The sequence below is a fragment of the Coregonus clupeaformis genome, chromosome 30 (genome assembly GCF_020615455.1).
Source record: "Coregonus clupeaformis isolate EN_2021a chromosome 30, ASM2061545v1, whole genome shotgun sequence".
Taxonomy (NCBI): domain Eukaryota; kingdom Metazoa; phylum Chordata; class Actinopteri; order Salmoniformes; family Salmonidae; genus Coregonus; species Coregonus clupeaformis.
The window spans coordinates 52,571,840-52,594,648 of NC_059221.1; the positions used below are offsets into that span (position 1 = coordinate 52,571,840).

A 22,809-nucleotide genomic window follows, 5' to 3' on the forward strand; every position below is an offset into this window, starting at 1 on the left:
GTGTCTCAGGAGGAGTGGGATATGCAACACACTTGTACAGGTTACACACTTCAGAACGTATTCATACCCCTTGATTTATTCCACATTTTGTTGTATTACAGCCTGAATTCAAAATTGCTGAAATAAAAATGTTTCTCACCCATCAACACACAATACCCCATAATGACAAAGTGAAAACATGTTTTTAGAAATGTTTGCAAATGTATTGAAAATGAAATACAGAAATATCTAATTTACATAAGTATTCACACCCCTGAGTCAATGCATGTTACAATCACCTGTGACAGCGATTACAGCTGTGAGTCTTTCTGAGTAAGTCTCTAAGAGCTTTGCACACCTGGATTGTACAATATTTGCACATTATTCTTTTAAAAATTCTTCAAGATCTGTCAAGTTGGATCATTGCTAGACAGCTATTTTCAAGTCTTGCCGTAGATTTTCAAGCCGATTTAAGTCAAAACTGTATGTAGGCCACTCAGGAACATTCAATGTAGTCTTGGTAAGCAACTCCAGTGTATATTTGGCCTTGTGTTTCAGGTTATTGTCCTGCTGAAAGGTGAATTTGTCTCCCAGTGTCTGTTGGAAAGCAGACTGAACCAGGTTTTCCTCTAGGATTTTGCCTGTGCTTAGCTCTATTCCGTTTCTGCTGATGAAAACCATAACCATAACATGATGCGGCCACTACCATGCTTGAAAATATGAAGAGTGGTACTCAGCGATGTGCTGGATTTGCCCCAAACATAACACTTATATTCAGGACATGAAGTTAATTTCTTTGCCACATTTTTTGCAGTTTTACTTTAGTGCCTTATTGCAAACAGGATGCATGTTTTTATTCTGTACAGGCTTCCTTATTTTCCCTCTGTCATTTAGGTTAGTATTGTAGAGTAACTACAATGTTGTTGATCCATCATCCATCACAGCCATTAAACTCTGTAGCTGTTTTAAAGTCACCATTGGCCTCATGGTGAAATCCCTGAGCGGTTTCCTTCCTCTCCGGCAACTGAGTTAGGAAGGATGCCTGTATCTTAGTAGTGACTGGGTGTCTTGATACACCATCCAAAGTGTAATTAATAACTTCACCATGCTCAAAGGGATATTCAATGTCTGCTTTTACCAATAGGAGCCCTTCTTTGTGAGGCATTGGAAAATCTACCTGGTCTTTGTGGTTGAATCTGTGTTTGAAATTCACTGCTCGACTGAGGGACCTTACAGATAATTGTACGTGTGGGGTACAGAGATGAGGTAGTCATAAAAAAAACATTTAAACACTATTATTGCCATGACAATGGGATTGAATACTTATTGACTCAAGACATTTCAGCTTTTCATTTGGAATACATTTGTAAAAATGTATAAAAACATAATTCCACTTTGACATTATGGGGTATTGTGTGTAGGCCAGTGACACAAAATCTCAATGTAATCCATTTGAAATTCAGGCTGTAACACAACAAAATGTGGAAAAAGTCAAGGGGTGTGAATACTTTCTGAAGGCACTGTGTGAAGCAGGACAAATATAAGCATCCCCTATTTGACCTGGACCTATAGTACCTGACCTTAGCAAAAGGCTGAATCCCTCATGCCCATCCCTCCAGTCACTCATAACCTTTTCCCTACTATTTGTCGCCACCTTCTGGAGTTGCCTCAGAATTGCTTCATACAATACATTCCCCATTCTTTTCCTGCAGAATAAATCCTACATATTCACATACTGTCCATGTCAGGTAGGCTGCCAGCATAAAGACAATGACAAAGTGGAAGAATTGAAGGAAAGGAGGCAATGAAGCCAGTTTTAATGGGCCATTTTAAGGAGCTCATACAGAAGTCACATCACTTTACAGTGAAACACAAGTCAGGTTATTGTTTGACCCAATTTTTGGAATGATGACCCCCAACCCAAACCCACCCTGACCTCTAACCCCTACACCCGACATTCTACACTACCTGTCTTGATCTGCAGCACAAAACAACAGGTATCAAGTCACTGTATATGTAGAAGCAATGTACTGTATATAAAATAATTGTAATATGAATATAACTAACATCAATTATAACAATAATCATAATATCAATGGGATGTTTTGTTTCAGGGAGAATTATCAGAGATAAATGTAAAGTGTTTCTTCATTACTTGTACATACATACAGTATACATCTATATAGATTCATAGTTTCTCTTTTAGGTTAGGTGTGTGTTTGATTGACAGCAGGAATCTGCCCCAGGTCCATGTTTCTCTTGTGATAGTTGACCTATAGAGTCCTTTTGTCTCTTCAGCGCAGACGGCGTCGACAGACTGTTCCAGTTAAAACAGGCTGGTGAGCTCTTGCTAGTAGCTACCTCTGAGCGCTGGAGCGTGGGCAGAGCACGGCCACGCTCCCTCCATCCATGGGACGACGACAGCAACATACGGGACGTTACGCACACAGCCCCTACTACACGCAGAGTCCAGGCATGTTGTGATTGACAATTAACAAAAATAAAAATCTTTAACTAAGGGCACTGTGCAAGTGTTTGTGGTCCTGTGGAGGTTGGAGTCTCCAGCAGGGGGAGCCAGTGCATCATTGTAGAGGCCAGGTAGGTAGGGACTGACAGAGAGAGGCTGCAGAGCTGCAGTCCTTTACCGTCTCTCTCACAGACAGCTCCCAGGTTAGTTTGTGCAGTAATGGTCCTCTAGCTAGGATCCCTACAGAGCTCAAGAGTCTGTGTGAGCTGCTCTACGTTGTGCACTTAAAATGGCAGCCGCCTCCTCAGAGAGAAGGGCAAAAGGTTGAAGCTCAGGATGATGCATGGAAGGGCAGATCTACCGGTATATGGAGTAAACATAAGGGAGAAGATAGAGGAGGAGGAAAGGAAAGGAAAGGGTCCTGGACCTGCTATGGGTATCTTAGGGGAATCCAAAGGCGAACTTGTGCGGTATGAAATGCCAATGTAAGGTGCCTGTACCCACAGGGCCGGCAGTGCTGGCACTGCCCAGAGAAAGACAGCGAGACTGTCCTGACAGACTGACTGACTCAACGATTGACTGACTGAGAGACTGACAGACTGACTGAACTCACTAATATGGGTGTTATTCGCTCTTTCGAATCCAAGGGAGAGAAATAGGACAGGAGAGAGAGCTGACTGAGACATTTCTTCTTTGTCTCAAACTTGTGTCTCTTGTCTTTTACGGCGAGTTTTCTTCCCCGTCCCTTGCTCTGTTTGCTGTTTCTCTTCTGCTCTTTCCCTCTCACCATCTCTCTCCCTCTCCTTTTCCTGCTCTTTTTCCCTCTCCTTCCTTCTCTCCTTCTCCCTCTCCTCTTTTTTCCTTTCTATCTCACTCTGCATGTCCATCTTCGGGGGTGTTAAAGGAACCATCCATGTTCTTTGCTCTTCTCCTCTCTGCTTCTCAAGCACCCTCTCTCTTTCTATTCTCCTCTCCCTGTCTCTCTTTGGGTGGACTCCACTGCGGGTACAGGCAACGGGTCAGCAGGAACCATCGCTGGCCGTCTCGTTCTCAGAGATGGCATCATGAGAGCCTGCTGCCCTATACTGTGGGGGCTGGGGCGGGAGGGGAGGCAGGGGATGGTGTTGAGTATGGAGCTGGGCCTGGAGCTGTGCTTGGGCCTCGGGCTGGGGTTCCGCCAGGGGTTGGGACAGAGGCTGGGGTTGGTTCTGGGCCTGAGGTTGGAGATGGTGAGGTTGGGGTGGATGGTGGGGCTGGGCCTGGTACTGGGCTTGCGCTTGCAGTGGATGGTGTTGGAGCTGAGGGGAGGCAGCTCCGTTCTTGCTCAGGCCACAGGACTGGGTGGCACAGTGGATCTGACGCAGCGTGTCCAAAGCCTCACTCTTAGCGTGCTTCAGCAGGTCCGCCTGACCCTGAGAGAGAGAGAGAAAGAGAGAGAAAGAGACAAATGAGAAAGAGAGAGAAAATGCTGTCACAGTAATGCCCTCTATACCAGACGGTGTCAGAGGAAGGCCCAAACGTTTTTCAGACTCTGGCCACCCAAGCCATAGACTGTTCTCTCTGCTACTGCACGGCAAGCAGTACCAGTGCACCAAGTCTGGAACCAACAGGACCCTGAACAGCTTCTACCCCAAAGCCATAAGACTGCTAAACAAGACTGCTAAATAGCTAATCAAATGGATACCCGCTGCTGCTACTACCTATTATCTATCCTATTGCCTAGTTACTTTAACCCTGCCTATTTGTATATAGCTACCTCAATTACCTCGTACCCCTGCACATCGACTCAGTACTTGTACTCCCTGTATATAGCCATGTTATTTTTACTCGTAATTGTTATGCATTATTCACTGTGTATTTATTTCTTGAGTCACTATTTCAGTTTTTTATCTTTAACTCTGCATTGTTGAAAAAGGACCCCTAAGTAAGCATTTCATTGTTAGTCTACACCTGTCGTTTACAAAGCATTTTGATTTGATTTAATGCCCTACATTCTTTTAGCCAGCAGATGGCAGTCTACATCCATGCTGCGGTGTGGTTGGAGGAATTCTCTGCAGTTCTTCAGAGCTCCTTTAAAAGTAATCTGTTGATAAGTGATCCCCCACCATCATCATCGTCGTCTTTATTTAGGAACACCCCAGAGATTAAACTGGGCCAGATGGGGAGGAAGTGATCAGGGCAGGTATCCCGCTTTATGGCGTTGTAAAGTCAATCAGGGCAGTTTCCGTGGCTGCCTTGGTTTCTGAGTGAAAGAGTGAGCTACTGCAGCCCTGCTGGCTCTATTCTGTAGTGTTGTGGGCTTGGAGTAATCGCCGTAGACACTCTGACTAGAAGGACGTAGAAAGGGGTGTCTGGGGCGGCATCCTCAACAACAACAAAAACCCAGTCCCCGCCTGAACTTCTGTGTCCCTAAAAAAACCCATAGACCCTCACTACTAAACCTTTAACACTCCCCTCTTCTCTTCTCTTCTCTTCCTTGTCTTCTCTCTACATCCTTACCACTACCACTCCCAGTATGTCTCTCTCTCCATGTCCTCCACCACCACATCCCTTCACAGCCCACCTAAACAGCAACCGTCCCCTATTCTCTTCTCTGACTCTGCTTGTCTCTGAAGCGCTCTGAGTCTCACCACCATACTCACATATTCTACCCTGCCGTCCTCAGCAGTTAGCTGGCTAAAGGAGCCTGAGAGACGTCCCTGTGGGACGATGCTGTTCGAGGCAGGGACCAAGGAACATGTCTTGTCTGTACTGGGGGTGTCTGCCTGCCTGCCTGCCTGCCTGCCTGCCTGCCTGCCTGCCTGCCTGCCTGCCTGCCTGCCTGCCTGCCTGCCTGCCTGCCTGTCTGTCTGTCTGTCTGTCTGTCTGTCTGTTTGTTTGTTTGTCTGTCGGACTGTACTACAGTCTATTCCCATTGCCACTGGGCAGACAGAGTAGAGTGGCGTGTAGTACAGGGGTGTTGAGGGTACAACCCTGGACAAAATGACAAAATGTTCCCCTCTCACGTGAGGGTAATGCTTAGCGACACCTCTATTACACGAAGGGCCTTAGAACACAATCCACTCCAACAGCATGAATAAATGATGTAATGTTGCTGTGTGAGTCACAAAGCTGGTGCTGCTGCGCCAGTCAGGGACTTAGCTGGTGGTCCCGGAACCAAATCACAATGGGCTGAGCTCAACCATGGCTACGGGGACACTCACCCCAGCAGCTGGCCTGTACTGCAGCACAGCGCTCCACTGGGGGTTAGCCAAGGCTGAGGCTCCACAGCACACAGAGCCAACAATCACACATCTCCATCTGTAGAAGATTCTAACTCCTAGACAAATACAGTTGTTCGTTCCTCGTCCCCAACACAGTCCATTAACCTGTTTCTGTCATTTTTGAGAAGGTTTATCTCAACCGCCAATGTGCCTCCAGATCTGAACATAGGGAGAGAGGACTCCGTGAAACTATAGGTTAGCTGTGGAGAGAGCATTGGGCAAAGAGACAGACTGGTGACAGGAGGAGCTTCAACATGGACAGTCCTTTAATCATTGACTTCTAAGTTACTATGCTTCAAGAACAATACTGTATCTAGAGAATCAGACTAGCTGGTGCTGCTGGAGGGAAGGTAGTGTTCTCTACAATCTCATAGTGTCTTAGGAGCTTCTTATGTTTCTCTCTCTCTCTACCCCCTACCCTCCTGTGCCCAGTAGAGAGAGCTGGCAGGCTGGGTACCCTCATGGAGTCTGTGGGCTGTGGAACCAGCGAGTTGGACTGAATGGAGAGGTGACTGCCTGCCTGGCCTTGGGCTGCCAAGCCTGGCTGGCAAACACAGACCACACTGCCTCATACCAAATGTTCACCACCATAACGAGAGGTAGATTGGCTGTTAATGAGCCCGTGTTTGCTGTGCCATGCAGATACGGACATGCAGCCTGTACCCATAACTCACCGTACAGACACAAGGAAGGAGGAAGGAGGGAGAAGGATGAGGGGTGGAGGGGCCGAAATATGGAGGGGGTAAGGCATTAGGTTTTGTGTGTCCACGATAGGCTTCTTAAGTGCTTAAGTCCTTCAGTTCTATAGAGTGAATTAAAGCTTAATTAAGATAAGCCTGCCAGCCACATATGCTGGCAAAGAACAATGAGTGCAAACAAAATAAGTTGAGCAACACACTTTTTGAAGGTGAATCTAAAACGACTATTAACATTGTCTAGTGGCTACCACTACCTTTGAGCATTCTATTTCTATCCTCTCTTCTAGACATTTCCATTTTGTCTTTAACTTTGTTTCTGATCCTGTTTGATGCAGCCCAGACGTCTCCCTGATAAATCCTGGGGAATCAAATGTCTCCCTCGTCACATCCTCCCTCTTCTGCTGCCTGCCAGCCCGGCGGAGCTCCAAACCAGGCTAAACACGTCCCTCAATCCTGAATAATTACATCCAGATGAGATCGAAAACACAGATCACACATTCTCTCTATATCCTTATTTGTGTCTGGGCGAGATGGCGGCGAGGCTTAGTGCTTTATCAGTGTCGCTATTACCACAGGTAATGATTAATTGAGGCTGTGAAACGAGGGCGTTGGGCCCCGCTTTATATGATTGTGAGCCTGTGTCACAGGCGAGGAGACAGAGCAGAGAGGGCAGAGAAGGGAGAGAGGGGAGAGTGGAGGGAGAGGGGGGATATAGAGGGGAGAGAGGGGACAGAGGGGAGGGGAGAGGAGAGCGAGATGGAGATGGGAGAGAGGAGGGGGAGAGCGTGACTCCAATGGCCCACCGAAGGGCACGTCCGCTGGGTCCAAAACTCCTGGGAAAGGGGGGTGATGGTGGAGAGGGGTGGAGCTTACTGTGCATGTTGGCTAACAAATGGTGTGCGATGGTATCATCGCACATGAAAAAATACTACAGTTTACTATAGAATACTACAGTACTTACTATAGAATTCTACAGTAAACTGTAGTATACTGTAGAATACTATACTACACACTGTAGTATCCCTCGATCATGTGTAGTACTTACTATGGAATGTTGTAGTATACTGTAGAATACTATAGTAAATACTAAAGTATTATACGCAAAAAAAGAACTGTAGCAAATACTACAGTAATGTCCGCAAAAACACTACAGGCCGCAAAAACACTACACTTTTTAAACTATAGTAAATACTACAGTATTTAATTAGCATATACCCTGCCCATTCCCCTCTCCCACATCGCAATTTGCGCCATCCATAAGTGAGAAACCTACATGCCATGTATAGACCATATATTGTGTTCCCTAAACAACATTAATTACTATAGTATATACTACAGTTTTCTTTTACTACAGTATTTATACTATAGTTAACTGTAAATACTACAGTATACTACAGTAAATACTACAGTATACTACAGTAAACACTACAGTGAATACTACAGCAAAGTCTGCAAAAACACTACAGTGAATACTCGACCCCATCACCTCCTCCCTTCTCCAGACCATCTGTGGAGACGTTCTCCCATTCCTCACTTCCCTTATCAACTCATCCTGTTGACTCAGCCCGAGTCACTCCCCTCCTCAAGAAACCAATACTCGACTCATCTGACATCAAAAACTATAGACCTGCATCCCTTCTTTCTTTTCTTTCTAAAACACTTGAGCGTGCTGTCTCTGATCAACTTTCTCGTTATCTCTCTCAGAACGATCTTCTTGACCCTAACCAGTCAGGCTTCAAGATGGGTCACTCAACTGAAACTGCTCTTCTCTGTGTCTCTGTATCTCCGCACTCTCAAAGCTGACTCGCTCTCCTCTGTTCTCATCCACCTAGATCTATCCGCTGCCTTCGAAAACCGTGAACCATCAGATCCTCCTCCCCCCTCTCAGGGCTGGGCGTCTCAAGCTCTGCACACTCTTTGATTGCATCCTACCTGGCAGGCCGCTCCTACCAGGTGACGTGGAGAGGATCTGTGTCTGCACCACGTACTCTCACTACTGGTGTCCCCCAGGGCTCGGTTCTAGGCCCTCTCCTCTTCTCTCTATACAGCAAGTCACTCGGCTCCGTCATATCCTCAAAAACATCTGAAACAGTATCTTAAATAATCCTCCTCCTCTCCCCGACCTAAATGTAAGCCACTCAGGATAAGAGCTTCTGCTAAATGACTAAAATGTCAAATGTAAATACTATACTATAGTATTTTTTCATGTGGGATGTGTTATCATGTTAGTTACTGCTGAGCCTACAGACACAGCTATATCTGGGAGCTGCACCAATTAATTAAGATTTAAGGATTACAAAGAAGGGAGATGCCAAATTGCTGTTTTAAGATTGGATGTAATCTCTTGGGAGAGGAGTATAGCGTCAACATAATTTCTGAATATTACTGTAAGTTGTTGCAAATCAATAACCTTGTGAACTTATGCAGACCGGGGCAGTATTTCTAACGAATGATGCACTAGCCATACATTGCTAGTGTTACCTTGACAAAGTGTGTGGATGTACACTATACACTATCCATTAGCCTTCAATGGTACAGTATCTTGTCAAAGAGTTTCCTGTCTTGTGGATGTATGGATGGATGTACTGTATTCATACCTTGAGGACGGTGATGTTCCAGGCGTAGCTCTCCATGGCCTTCTGTAGCTTCCGGCCCTTCAGGCCCTCCTTCACTCCGATCCTGTGAAGGTCCACATGGAAGTCCAGTCCTGGACAAACACACGCACAAGAGAGGTGAATGGACTGTTCATAGGGTACAGGCACATAGGGTACAGGCAGCCAAGGTCAGAGGGGTTAGTATAAAGCGGAAGTCGAATTTCCGTTGGAAATAATTTTCTTAATTTTACTGTAACATCACCACCCGGACGGCCTCATGGCCTGTAGGGCTTACTGTAACATCACCACCCGGACGGCCTCATGGCCTGTAGGGCTTACTGTAACATCACCACCCGGAGGGACCCATGGCCTGTAGGGCTTACTGTAACATCACCACCCGGACGGCCTCATGGCCTGTAGGGCTTACTGTAACATCACCACCCGGAGGGACCCATGGCCTGTAGGGCTTACTGTAACATCACCACCCCAGACGGCCCCATGGCCTGTAGAGCTTTCTGTACTGCTGTAAATCTGTCCACTGTCCAGATCATCTGCCACTGGATTGACACTGACTTCTACAGTACACAGATACCGTAATGCTGACTACAGCTGCTTCCCTAGCCACATTTTCAGAGTTTGAGGACGAAGTCTAAATACAGAGCAAGTTCCCACTACAAAGACATGTCTCCTACCCTTCATGTTCTGTGCTCCAATTAAAAAGTCCCCTCAACAAAGTATGCCATCGCCATTCCGGTTCCGCACGGCACACATTGGCACACCCATTTCTAAAACCCCAAAATCTTAATTCCTCCTGCAGAGCCACCCCTTGACACGCACACACCCATAAAACCAGACACAAACACACCCACATCACCACAGTTCAGTGGCTGAGAATCACCCTAGCCGAGAGGCATGCAGAACGAAACAAGAGAGGGAAAGAGAGAAAGATATTATTAGTGAGTTGCTTCTGAACAGTAGTGTAACTGGGGCATCCAGGGGTTATAAATAGCTCCTGGGCGTGATACTAACAACAATAATAACGGTGAGCGACAATAAGTGTCTAGCCAGAGGTCATTTCTCTCTATCTCTCTCTCTAAAACACTCTGTGCCCAACCTTCTGACATGCTCTCCTCTCATCCCTCCATCCACTCATCTATCCATCTCTGTCTCGCCTGGCTTACTGTACTGCTGTCCTTTCAAAGTGATAATAATCAGTGTTGTTATATTAAGCTGTTTTGTTCCCATTTATTTGATGATTGAATATTTTTGTACTGTGTTTCCACGAGCTGTCAGTGAAATGAATCAGTGATATATAATATCCTGAACTTCAACCTATTCATTTATTTCCTTTATACTCACAACAAAACCAAAAGTAAAGGTGTCAGACTCTGTATATTCTTAAAGGGGCAATCTACAGTTGCTACATCCATTTTTTGGCTTATGAATTGATATATACCCGTTCATTCTTGAAGAATATAACTTATAAATGCCTCATGAGCTTAGTTCAACTGTCAAATCCAATCAGAACCCAACATATAAGTTTGCTTTACCAATGTTTGTAAACATTGTAAATGTAAACAAACTCTGTATAACCTCAAAACATGCTTAAAACTATCATTTTTATATATTGGATGGTCAGTCCTTGCATCCATAGCTCTGTCTATGACTTTAAGAGTGTTTATATTTTTCTCCAGGCCCATCCCTCAGCTGGAGGGAGCTTGTCGCACACAGCCACTCGGACCATTTCGTTTACCAATTGTCCTTTTCCCCTCCGGTGGCACACTTGTCGTTTCTAACTGTCACTTCAAGTAAATGTGCCCCTATGGCATACTCTACTCTAGCACGGCTGAGTCTCACGCTTTGCTACTCGTGTGAAGAGAGAGAGAGAGAGAGAGAGAGAGAGAGAGAGAGAGAGAGAGAGAGAGAGAGAGAGAGAGAGAGAGAGAGAGAGAGAGAGAGAGAGAGAGAGAGAGAGAGAGAGAGAGAGAGAGAGAGAGAGAGAGAGAGAGAGAGAGAGAGAGAGAGAGAGAGAGAGAGAGAGAGAGAGAGAGAGAGAGAGAGAGAGAGAGAGAGAGAGAGAGAGAGAGAGAGAGAGAGAGAGAGAGAGAGAGAGAGAGAGAGAGAGAGAGAGAGAGAGAGAGAGAGAGAGAGAGAGAGAGAGAGAGAGAGAGAGACGGGCGTAGAGATAGAGCGGGTGCAGAGTGGGCATGTCAGTGCTGGGACGTGCTCAGAGAGACACACACACACACACACACACACACACACACACACACACACACTCTCTCTGTTTCACTATGTAATGAGTACTGCATGCTCCATATACATATACAAATTGTTTTTATTACAATTTTTTATTTTTTACTTCAGTTTATTTAGTAAATACTTTCTTAACACTTATTTTTCTTAAAACTGCATTGTTGGTTAAGGGCTTGAAAGTAAGCATTTCACTGTTGTATTCGGCGCATGTGACAAATAAAAATAGATTTTTTATTTGAAATACAGAGAGAGAAACAGGGGGAGAGATAAGAGTGAGTAGTAAAATTGAACAAAAGATGAGCGAGAAAAGGGGACTAATGAGAGAAATGAACAGAATGAAGAAAAATGCAAAGGCAGAACCATAAGAGAGTGAGAGAGTAACAGAAATCACAAAGGAGAGGCTCCGAGCCGAGCTTCATTTATTTATTACGAGTGATGTGCTGCGATGGAGGGAGCAGCCAAAGCCGGATTTCATCACAGGACACCACAGAGAATGGGATTTTCTCTGTCCGGAACGGCGGCATTGACTATGTAAAGACAGGGATCTCTTTATCCCCTGCATTTCCATGGTAATGGGATCCACGGTGAGAGGCTGCTAACCATAACAACGCAGCCAGAGCTGGTGGAGCATCTCATCCATGGACAGAGAGGGGGAGGGAAGGAAGGGATATCAATAAATAAACATGGCCATGTCCATGCAGCCTGTGCCTCCTACCTCCTCCTACGTCCTCCCTCCCTCCATCAGTCCTCCAGCCCTCTACCCACACTACTAATACCAGTCTACTGCTGCTGTCTCTCTCACCCTCTGGTGCCAGGGATGTAAAAGCCCATTATGATATGACCTCTGTGGTTTTCTTAAACATGATTGCAGGATTTTAATAAGCATTATAGGGGTATATACGTGCTGTGTATGTTATGAAAAGCACTATGTATGCACGTACACACACACATTCATGCAGTCACTTGTGCACACATCCACAGGTAGCATCTGTGTGCCAGAACGTGTGTCATTAGTGCAGTCTGTGTTGCCATCAATAGCACCCAGGGGGTTCATCAAGCAGGCACCTCTGTATGTGCAGTTAGCAGGGACATCTTGTCGCCTCACGTCCCGCTTCTCTCTCTCTCTCTCTCTCTCTCTCTCTCTCTCTCTTTCTCTCTCTTTCTCTCTCCCTCCTCATCAACACATCAGCGCCACTTCTCAAATTAAACTGATTAGAAGCAATAATGGCTGGGCATAATGATCACAGAGAGGGGGAGGAGGAAGGAGGACATAGAGAGTAGCCATTCAAACAGAGTGCTGTTTTCTCTACCGCATATATTTCAAACGGCTGTGTGTGTGTGCGTGTGAGTGAGTGTATTTGAATGTGTGTGTGTGTGTGTGTGTGTATGTATGTGTTGATGGAGGGGACTGATCAATTATCAGCGGCATGATGACACACGTGTCCCACTGTGACAGCACCACACTGACATGTACCTCAAATAACCAGTGTAGATGTCAGCTGCAATCAGACCTTGCAATTAAGCACAGACGTCATGGTAGACACACACACACACACACACACACACATAACCTTTCTGTCGATCACTGCCAGCTCTGTCTGGGATGTTATATTAACTTTTTATGCTTCTCGCCCAGCGACTAAATGCTAATTATACCTTTTGCTATCAAAATCTATCATAGGACAGACCTTCTATTCCATGTAAATGTACCTCTCCCACCCCCTCTTCTCCAGAAAAACGCATGTCAAAAATGTTATAAATTGATTTGCATTTTAATGAGGGGAAATAAGTATTTGACCCCCTCTCAATCAGAAAGATTTCTGGCTCCCAGGTGTCTTTTATACAGGTAACGAGCTGAGATTAGGAGCACACTCTTAAAGGGAGTGCTCCTAATCTCAGCTTGTTACCTGTATAAAAGACACCTGTCCACAGAAGCAATCAATCAATCAGATTCCAAACTCTCCACCTTGGCCAAGACCAAAGAGCTCTCCAAGGATGTCAGGGACAAGATTGTAGACCTAGACAAGGCTGGAATGGGCTACAAGACCATCGCCAAGCAGCTTGGTGAGAAGGTGACAACAGTTGGTGTGATTATTCGCAAATGGAAGAAACACAAAAGAACTGTCAATCTCTCTCGGCCTGGGGCTCCATGCAAGATCTCACCTCGTGGAGTTGCAATGATCATGAGAACGGTGACGAATCAGCCCAGAACTACACAGGAGGATATTGTCAATGATCTCAAGGCAGCTAGGACCACAGTCACCAAGAAAACAATTGGTAACACACTACGCCGTGAAGGACTGAAATCCTGCAGTGCCCGCAAGGTCTCCCTGCTCAAGAAAGCACATATACAGGCCCGTCTGAAGTTTGCCAATGAACATCTGAATGATTCAGAGGAGAACTGGGTGAAAGTGTTGTGGTCAGATGAGACCAAAATTGAGCTCTTTGGCATCAACTCAACTCGCCGTGTTTGGAGGAGGAGGAATGCTGCCTATGACCCCAAGAACAACACCATCCCCACCTTCAAACATGGAGGTGGAAACATTATGCTTTGGGGATGTTTTTCTGCTAAGGGGACAGGACAACTTCACCGCATCAAAGGGACGATGGACGGGGCCATGTGCCGTCAAATCTTGGGTGAGAATCTCCTTCCCTCAGCCAGGGCATTGAAAATGGGTCGTGGATGGGTATTCCAGCATGACAATGACCCAAAACACACGGCCAAGGCAACAAAGGAGTGGCTCAAGAAGAAGCACATTAAGGTCCTGGAGTGGCCTAGCCAGTCTCCAGACCTTAATCTCATAGAAAATCTGTGGAGGGAGCTGAAGGTTCGAGTTACCAAACGTCAGCCTCGAAACCTTAATGACTTGGAGAAGATCTGCAAAGAGGAGTGGGACAAAATCCCTCCTGAGATGTGTGCAAACCTGGTGGCCAACTACAAGAAACGTCTGACCTCTGTGATTGCCAACAAGGCTTTTGCCACCAAGTACTAAGTAATGTTTTGCAGAGGGGTCAAATACTTATTTCCCTCATTAAAATGCAAATCAATTTAGAACATTTTTTACATGCGTTTTTCTGGATTTTTTTGTTGTTATTCTGTCTCACTGTTCAAATAAACCTACCATTAAAATTATAGACTGATCATGTCTTTGTCAGTGGGCAAACGTACAAAATCAGCAGGGGATCAAATACTTTTTTCCCTCACTGTATATCCTCTGAATAACTTAGTGAATGTAGATGGTGTGGGCCCTCAGTCAACATGTAACCATTTTGGACTGTGACTGTGGGTTTAGGGGGCCATAATAGACTATAGTCCCAACTTCAAACAAGTTATCCTTATCAAAGCCAGGAGAACACACACTGAGACCTGAGGTTACAGTGAGAGCTATCAGGGTATGATAACCTGCCTCCCCATCCTCTGCAGGCTGGCTTCCAGGGCCTAAGGCTTAACTCTGTAGGCAGGTAGCTAGGAGATGAGTTACACACTGACACACACAGCCTCAGAGCATCAGCCGTTTGAAATGGAAGACGGCACCGCTGGAGCCCAGCTGGTGGACAGAGGGAGAGAGGGAAGGGGACGGTGCTCGCTGCCTTTCACTCACAGACGTCCTTTCTCTGTGTTCATCACCAAACACACTCATCAATCTCTAAATGGACTTGAAACATTGACTCATTGCCTAACATTGAATTCCTTTCAAACCTTTGTCATTGGTTAACTAGCTAAACCCCTGCGATTGTCACTGACCAAAATCACAGGATGGATCCTAATCTGCAGCGGAACTGAGAGTCGGATGAGAATCTTTGGTTCTGTTTTGAATAGCTGGCTGATCTCAAAATAGCTGCCTGGCCATGCAGTCAAGCGGCTCTCTCCTCCCTAACTGGTTCTGGCAGTTGATGGTTGGCCTTTGTCTTTTGATTGGCTGGCAGACGGCCATATTTGAATGTGGGTTGGCTGGTTGACCTCTGCCCATACATACACGTGGATGCACACACGCACGTACACCCTCCCATCTCTCTCCTAGTTTTCTCCATCGTTGGTTTTATTAAAGGTGGTGTAGCTGTGCTCCCTATGCCCAGGTGCCTTGTGGGTAAACAGTGGTGTGTTGCCGTGTCTCCGTGGGGCTGCTGAGAGCCCAGCCATGTGTGACACAGGAACACAAAGCTGCTTCAGCTTCCTGTGTTTGTAGTTCCTTCGCCACACACTTTTTATTTTCCCATTCCATTTTGTTCCGCCTGGCATAGCATTACCAAAACAGCCACCTTGTCAGAAAGCATGAGCTGGAATGCAGAGGCATGGGAGAAGTTAAGTCTCAGAAATCTGTGTGAATTCAGCAGAGAGTTTGGGGAGAGGAGAAGGATGGCTGCAGGACATGTCTTTTTACGACTGGGTGAAGGGTGGGGTGGAGGAGCGTGAGGGAGGGAGGGAGGGAGGGAGGGAGGGAGCTGGGTCTTAGAGAAAGTGTTATGTTTGGCATGTGGCTGATGGCCCCTAGGGGTTCTTTTTTTTCCAGTTCCCCCACCCCCAATGTTTTCTTATTACATAACCCACCCCTTGACATCCTACTACTGACACCAACACACAGCTATGTGACTGTATAGCTGTGGAGTTACTGTGTGGAGTTTCAGCCATGCATAACCCAGGGCTTCTAATGGGGCTGTTCAATGGAGGAGCGGGGGAGTGCATTCTGATTCAAGCCCAGCTTTCATGCTCCGTCCCTGGGTAATAGGGAAGCACGACACTGGCACAGGGACATGGTGCTGTCCACATGGACGTGGCTGGGCATGGGCATGAGCCTGCTACTGTGTGACTGAGGGGAGACATGTGGGGTGCAGGCTCGCCTCATTAGATTTGGCACACTGGGTGGGCATGTACAAGCCTGTCCAGTGGCTTCAGTGTCTGCTGAATTCTTTGAAAGTCCCCGTCCACCCCCATCTCTGTATCACTCTAACACACTCTCACACAAACACACACGCACACACACACACAGTTTAGGGGACCTAAAATTAATTTCCATTCAAAATCTTATTTTCCCTAACCCTAAACCTTATCCTAACCTTAACCTTAACCCTAACCCGTAACCCTAACCCAAACCTAACTCCTAACGCTAACCACTAAACCCTTAGCCTAATTCTAACCCTAAGCCTAAAATAGCCTTTGTGTCACGTTCGTTCATGAACGGGTCAGACCAAGACGCAGCGTGATATGCATACATGTTTATTTGGAACGAATAAACAAGCGACAAAACAACAAACTAAACGAAACGTGAAGTCCACGGTACACAAACAACATACCTCACACGGAACAAGATCCCACAACCCACTAGTGCCAATAGGCTGCCTAAGTATGGTCCCCAATCAGAGACAACGAGCGACAGCTGCCTCTGATTGGGAACCACACCGGCCAACATAGAAATAGACATACTAGATTCTACAACAATGAACAAACACAACACGGAATATACACACCCTGACTCAACAAATAAACGTCCCCTGAGTCAGGGCGTGACACTTTGTCCTCATGGGGACCTGGGTGTGTGTGTGTGCTTAATCAACACTTTTTTGTTGTTGTTTTATTTTACTTTTTTATTTAAAATAAATGCACTGTTGGTTAAGGGCTGTAAGTAAGCATTTCACTGTTATGTCTGCACCTGTTGTATTCGGCGCATGTGGCCAATAAAATCTGATTTGATTTGATTTGATTTGAAAGGTCCCCACAAGGGAGTATTTTCCTTGTTTTACTATCCTTGTGGGGACTTTTGGGGATTTTAGGTCCCCACAAGGATAGACAAACCAACCAACACACACACACACACACACACGGAGGTCTAGCTTTACCACAGAGTGTGTCTTCACTAAGACAGTCCTGTGTGTCTCTAAGCACGTAAGCCCTGTCTCTGCCTGGTTCTGTTAACATATGGATGTTTTTCATTCCATCCACAGTTCATTCTGAATACTATATAGTGCCTTCAGAAAGTATTCATAACCCTTGACTTATTCCACATTTTGTTGTGTTACAGCCTGAATTCAAAATGGATGAAATGTATATTTTTGCTCACCCATCTACACACAATACCCCATAATGACAAAGTGAAAACATGTTTTTAGAAATGTTAGCACATTTTAGGAAAATGAAATACAGAAATATCTAATTTACATAAGTGTTCACACCCCTGAGTCAATACATGTTAGAATGACCTTTGGCAACGATTACAGCTGTGAGTCTTTCTGGGTAAGTCTCTAAAAGCTTTGTACGCCTGGATTGTACAATATTTGCAAATTTTTTATTTTTTTATTCTTCAAGCTCTGTCAAGTTCATTGTTGATCATTCATTGTTAGACATTTTCAAGTCTTGTCATAGATTTTCACGCCGCTTTAAGTCAAAACTGTAACTAGGCCACTCAGGAACATTCAATGTTGTCTTGGTACGCAACTCCAGTTTATATTTGGCCTTATGTTTTAGGTTATTGTCCTGCTGAAAGGTGACTTTGTCTCCCAGTGTCTGTTGGAAAGCAGACTGAACCAGGTTTCCTCTAGGATTTTGCCTGTGCTTAGCGCTACTTTTTTTGCAGTTTTATTTTAGTGCCTTATTGCAAACAGGATGCATGTTTTCGAATATTTGTATTCTGTACAGGCTTCCTCCTTTTCACTCTGTTATTTAGGTTAGTATTGTGGAGTAACTACAATATTGTTGATCCATCATCAGTTTTCTCCTATCACAGCCATTAAACTCAGTAACTGTTTAGAAGTCACCATTGGCCTCATGGTGAAATCCCTGAGTGGTTTTCTTCCTCTCCAGCAACTGAGTTAGGAAGGACGCCTGTGTATTTGTAGTGACTGGGTGTATTGATACACCATCCAAAGTGTAATTAATAACTTCACCATGCTCAAAGGGATATTCAATGTCCGTTTTATTTATTTATCCATCTACCAATAGGTGCCATTCTTTGCGAGGCATTGGAAAACCTCCCTGGTCTTTGTGGTTGAATCTGTGTTTGAAATTCACTGCTCGACTGAGGGACCTTACAGATAATTGTATGTGGGGTACAGAGATGAGGTAGTCATTCAAATATCATGCTAAACACTATTATTGTACACAGAGTGAGTCCATGCAACTTATTATGTGACTTGTTAAGCACATGTTTACACCTTTACTTATTTAGGCTTGCCATATCAAAGGGGTTGAATACTTATTGACTCAAGACATTTCAGGTTTTCATTTGTAATCCATTTGTAAATCTTTCTAAAAAATATAATTCCACTTTGACATTATGTGGTATTGTGTGTAGACCAGTGACACAAAATCTCAATTTCAACCTCAATGGTGCAGCTATAGAACTTTTTGAGGATCTGAGGGCCCATACCAAATATTTTCAGAAGTGTTGTCATGCCCTCTTCACAACTGTGTTGTGTGTGTGGACCATGTTAATTCCTTAGTGATGTGGTTACCGAGGAAGTCTTGACCCGCTGCTCTATATCCCCATCGATGTGGATGGGGGGCGTGCTCGCCCCTCCGTTTCCTGTAGTCCACGATCAGCTCCTTTGTGTTGCTGACGTTGAGGGAGAGGTTGTTGTCCTGGCACCACACTGCCAGGTCTCTGACCTCCTCCCTATAGGCTGCTTCACTTTTAGCTTCACGTAGGGGAGTGTACACGTGTGCACTTCTGCTTACGTGCATCTGTTTAATATCAATGAGCTTATCAGTGAAGAATGTACTATCTGTGTTTTGTCTCGCCTTCAGAGGCGGGTAGATACAAATACTGTAGGTAAACAAACATAATGATGATAAGTCAAGAATCCTGATTCATCTTTATCTTATCTTCTCTACCATTTAGGAACACTGTCTGTCTGCAGCCGCTCAGTACTGCAGTGGGGGCAACCTGCAATTACAGCCCCACGCAGAGGATGGGGAGCAATCATTGGCCCCCTAATTTGGAGCCATTTTGTACTTAAAAATCTCACTTTAGTCAATTACAACCACGCACCAAAAGCCTTGGTAACCACTATTGTCCACAAGCCATTACAAAAACGGTATTGACGATTCCCTGCTTCCATTATCTCCCCCATTCTATCTTTCTATCTATTACTGTCCTTCCTGTCCTTTCAGTTTTATTTAAGGGAATATTGTACTTTATTCACTCCTCTTCTTCTATTCAATGCCGTCTTGCTCGGTGCTAACTACCCAGGGCTGAGTCCCTGAAGATAAACGGTCAATTACTGGATGACGACAGCAATAGCAATGACAGTGACTATGATGACATGCATTTCTATTTCCTGGGCCAGCAGCATTCCACCCTGCATTCCACTGCTGACTTGCCTCTGAAGCTAAGCAGGGTTGGTCCTGGTTGGTCCCTAGATGGGAGACCAGATGCTGCTGGAAGTGGTGTTGGAGGGCCAGTAGGAGGCACTCTTTCCTCTGGTCTAAAAAAAATATCTCAATGCCCCAGGGCAGTGATTGGGGACATTGCCCTGTGTAGGGTGCTGTCTTTAGGATAGGATGTTACAACAGGTGTCCTGATTCTGTGTTGTCACTCAAGCTCCCATGGCACTTATTATAAGAGTAATGGTGTTAACCCCGGTGTCCTGGCTAAATTCCCATCTGGCCCTCATACCGTCATGGCCACCTAATCATCCCCAGTTTCCAGTTGGCTCATTCATCCTCCTTCCTCTCCCCTGTAACTATTCCCCAGGTTGCTGCTGTAAATCAGAATGTGTTCTCAGTCAACTTACCCTGTTAAATAAGGGAAAAAATATATACAGAAAGACTGATCAGAGACCAGTTTGGGATGGGAGTGAGGGCAGTGTTATGCCTGGGTTTGGTGAAGTTCCTGACCTGTGGCATAGACTAACAGATCGGGGACCAGGCTATGTCACCAGGCTATGTCACTGGTAAAGTGAATACTACAGAGCCTTACCTGCCCGTTGTGCTTGTGTGAGCTTGGAGTAGACCACGTCAGCTGACTCGATCAGCGTCCGGCTCGTCTGAATCATCTACAGAGAAATAAACAAGGGACAAGATTATGCAAAAGGAAGTGAGGTCGTACAGTATCAAGCAATTCCTGTGTCGCAGGGGGACTTCTTATGTTATGAGTCCTACTGTAGCAAAGGCTAAACAGGACAATGGAAACACTAACTCTTAGTAAAGAATAACACACAGAATTATCATTGAATGTATGCGTAGCCAAACATAGGGGAATACCATAGGAAGAATGAATAACAAAACATTGGGAAGAATCTAAAGGGAAATCATTCTCAGAGACGTGATGGAAGAGAAAGAGGGTATGTCAACATTTCTCATAGTCCTTTGATCATTGGCTCTTTATAAAAAATAAGTGAATTCCAGAGAGAGAAAGCGCCTTGAACTTTTTTCTCCCTCTGCTATGGCCAGACACCCTGGGAATCACACCCACACACACAGAGACAGACAAAACACATGCAGGCACGCACACACACACACACATACACACACACACACACAGAGCGAGTGATGTCCTAATCATGTGGTGATCCAGTAGAGGACAGGAAGTGAGAAGAGTCTAGTTGCATCCCAAATGGCACCCCGTTCCATATTTAGTGCACTACTTTTGACCAGGGCCCATAGGGCTCTGGCCAGAAGTAGTGCACTACATAGTAAATAGGGTGCCATTTTGTGATGCAGCCCTTGTCTGGTCCCCTCCCTGTGTTCCTGGAAGCATTGAGCCAGCCTTACAGCTTTAGCCCAGTTCCAATCCCCAACCCTGTGACCTGAACCGAAAACCTTCTGCATTTACACCGACAGTGAGAAGCAGCTAGCCTGCCCCAGCAGTCAGGAGAACGCTAATGGAGTTTCACACTTTAGTTAAGAGCACTAAGACAAGAAGCAGGCCACTGTGTGTGGGCTGGTACAGGGCCATTGGCTCTGGGATCATATTGGTCAGCAGACAGGACAGGGGGCTGGCTCCCATTGGTTCAGGCTGAGCTGGATCTCTCTGGCCTGGCCTCATGGGCGCTGGCCACAGAGTTCCAATCTGCTGACACTCAGTTCACTCCTAGGTTACGGCGCCTGCGTCCAACCAGCCCACATGAGGATGTCTGAGGACAACCATTAATGTCCTAATGGCTAGAGCTGGTACACACACATACACACACACACACACACACACACACACACACACACAAACAGATACACACACACCCGCACACACTGGAGCCTCTGTTCTTGAGAGTGGGGTGTGTGCCAATGGACTAATCTTTGGAAGCACACAGTAACACTCAGCTGACTGACCCTATGCTCAGGACAGACAGCCTCTGTCTCAGACACACTCAGCCTCACTGTAGATCACCTTTCATCTCTTCAGCTGTTGGGACTCTGCTAGCTAATGCTGGGAGGCTGGGAGAACAGGAATGTTGCAATGGAACAGCAGTGGGATTATTTTTAGGCCCTTCATTTAGGCTCTTCATTAAGCCCTTCACATGTGAATGTAATGTACTGGGGCCATAAGAGGTACTCTAAGAGAAGCACGCTCAGGGAGAAAGCTGATTAAAATACAAAGCTCCTGCTATTTAGAGCCCCAGCTATGGAACTTATATGAAGTTGTTGCACACTAGGTGTCAGCAATAGGAGTGACTGTGATGTGAACAGTAATATTATGTAGCTACAACATCACAACACTTCCTCTCTGATGACCCAGTTCAATGGGTCAAACCAATCTCCATCAGGGGGGTGGAATAGTGGCGTGTTGACTTGCCCTGAGAGCTGGGAGAACTTTAACCACCCCTGTGTTGGCCTGTACCAGTAGGTGCCTGGTGAATAATGCATAAGCTGGGTGTTATCACGGATCAGACAGCAGCCAGGATGGAGAGTGACGGCTTGGGAAGGCACAGGGCATGATGGGATGCCGTGCGGATGCGGAGCAGGATGAACTGCTCCGGGATGAGTTAGTGCTTATCACAGCGCTGCAGTATCTATTGTAAATGGTTTGTTCACTCCCTGTTGTGGAGGTAATCTGTGGCATGTTGCCTTGCTGTGTCATAATGTGCTAACAATTTATAACATTTTCCAACACTGATAATATTATTTCAAGGCATAGTGTGCAACAGACTCTTAAGACTGTATAATGCACAAGGGTGTTGTAACATGTTACCTTACTAGGTTGTGATGCGTTATCATTTCATAGCACCTTTTTAGTGAATAACGTTCACACACCTTTTAACTGTATATGAACGTTGATGAAAGTTAGCGCCTGCGCTACTCGTTCAGCATTTACCCACAAAATGTTTCTCTCTGAATACAACATAGACCTCAACAGAATGGTAGCTCTGTCGTGTGTGTTATGCCCACGTGGTGCTACTGTAGCGTACCATGTCGTAGGCGTTGAGGACCTTGCGGAGCAGCTCGGGGACGGGCCCCTGGGCCTCCATAGTGGGGTAGGCTTGACTCAGGTCCACAGTGACCCTGAGCGCTCGCTCGCTGTTCATCAGCCAAGTGGACACGGTCAGGATACACTGCTTCATGTTGGCCGCCGGCGTCAGACCACACAGCTCCTTGAACGACACCATGGCATTCTGGTAAATAA

The 22,809-nt window shown here is 45.7% G+C and overlaps 1 protein-coding gene across 1 annotated transcript in view; it reads right to left on the reverse strand.

Moving 5' to 3' along the window:
* Positions 1–1,766: 1,766 nt before the first annotated feature.
* LOC121569582 (inactive phospholipase C-like protein 2) overlaps positions 1,767–22,809 on the reverse strand; it is a 102,997-nt gene continuing 81,954 nt past the window's right edge. Inside the window, exons 3-6 of the mRNA XM_041880672.2 lie at positions 22,595–22,798; positions 20,170–20,245; positions 9,005–9,114; positions 1,767–3,858 (exon numbers count right to left, since the gene is read on the reverse strand). Coding sequence (XP_041736606.1) covers positions 3,466–3,858; positions 9,005–9,114; positions 20,170–20,245; positions 22,595–22,798 — 783 coding nt within the window. The 3' untranslated portion in view covers positions 1,767–3,465. The remainder of the gene's footprint in view (positions 3,859–9,004; positions 9,115–20,169; positions 20,246–22,594; positions 22,799–22,809) is intronic.